Source organism: Bufo gargarizans, chromosome 3 (genome assembly GCF_014858855.1).
Source record: "Bufo gargarizans isolate SCDJY-AF-19 chromosome 3, ASM1485885v1, whole genome shotgun sequence".
NCBI classification, from domain to species: Eukaryota; Metazoa; Chordata; class Amphibia; order Anura; family Bufonidae; genus Bufo; species Bufo gargarizans.
In genome coordinates this window covers 10,529,596-10,530,120 of record NC_058082.1, presented here as the reverse complement: position 1 = coordinate 10,530,120, position 525 = coordinate 10,529,596, and the positions used below count along the sequence as shown (strand labels likewise).

Genomic DNA, 525 nt, shown 5'->3' with positions numbered 1-525 from the left:
ATGGAGACTGAAAGACCGATGGAAAAACTCCTGGAAAACCTTCACACTGTTCTACAAGCCATAAACAAGACATTGAACAGTCCCCCTTGCCAACCTGATCTGAAGTTAAACGAGACCACTCTAAAACTGGAGAAACACAACCGGGACGACAAGGCTTACATCTTCATCATCTTTGTCATGTTCCTCTTTGCTGTGACCGTGGGGAGTTTAATTCTTGGGTATACGAGATCTAAAAACGTGGACAAACGCTCTGACCCCTACCACGTGTACATTAAAAACAGCCCTGTTTCAGTAATATGATGGTGAGTTGAGGCTGGTGCTTCATGAAGGTCACGAGTTTGGTCTTTGATGGTTCTACCATAAATGTGTCCGAAGTAATGACTATATGGTAGAAGGGTTATGGTGACATGACGAAGAGGTTCTGATCGGTTGGAAGCCATGTTGTTTGGGCCACCAATGTTTAGAACACACAAGGGTTAGTGGGCACAGGAGTAGAACTTTGTGCCCTTTATATGTCTACCGAGA

General features: G+C 44.4%; 1 protein-coding gene across 1 annotated transcript; it reads left to right on the top strand.

Moving 5' to 3' along the window:
* On the top strand, positions 1 to 300 carry KCNE3 (potassium voltage-gated channel subfamily E regulatory subunit 3). Its single transcript, XM_044284284.1, has one exon. It carries the CDS (start codon positions 1 to 3, stop codon positions 298 to 300), a length of 300 nt encoding a protein of 99 aa, XP_044140219.1.
* The last annotated feature ends 225 nt before the right edge of the window (positions 301 to 525 follow it).

Bases quoted from the DNA above. Each gene is read 5' to 3' on its own strand.
- KCNE3 (XM_044284284.1), top strand. From the start codon at position 1: ATGGAGACTGAAAGACCGATGGAAAAACTCCTGGAAAACCTTCACACT.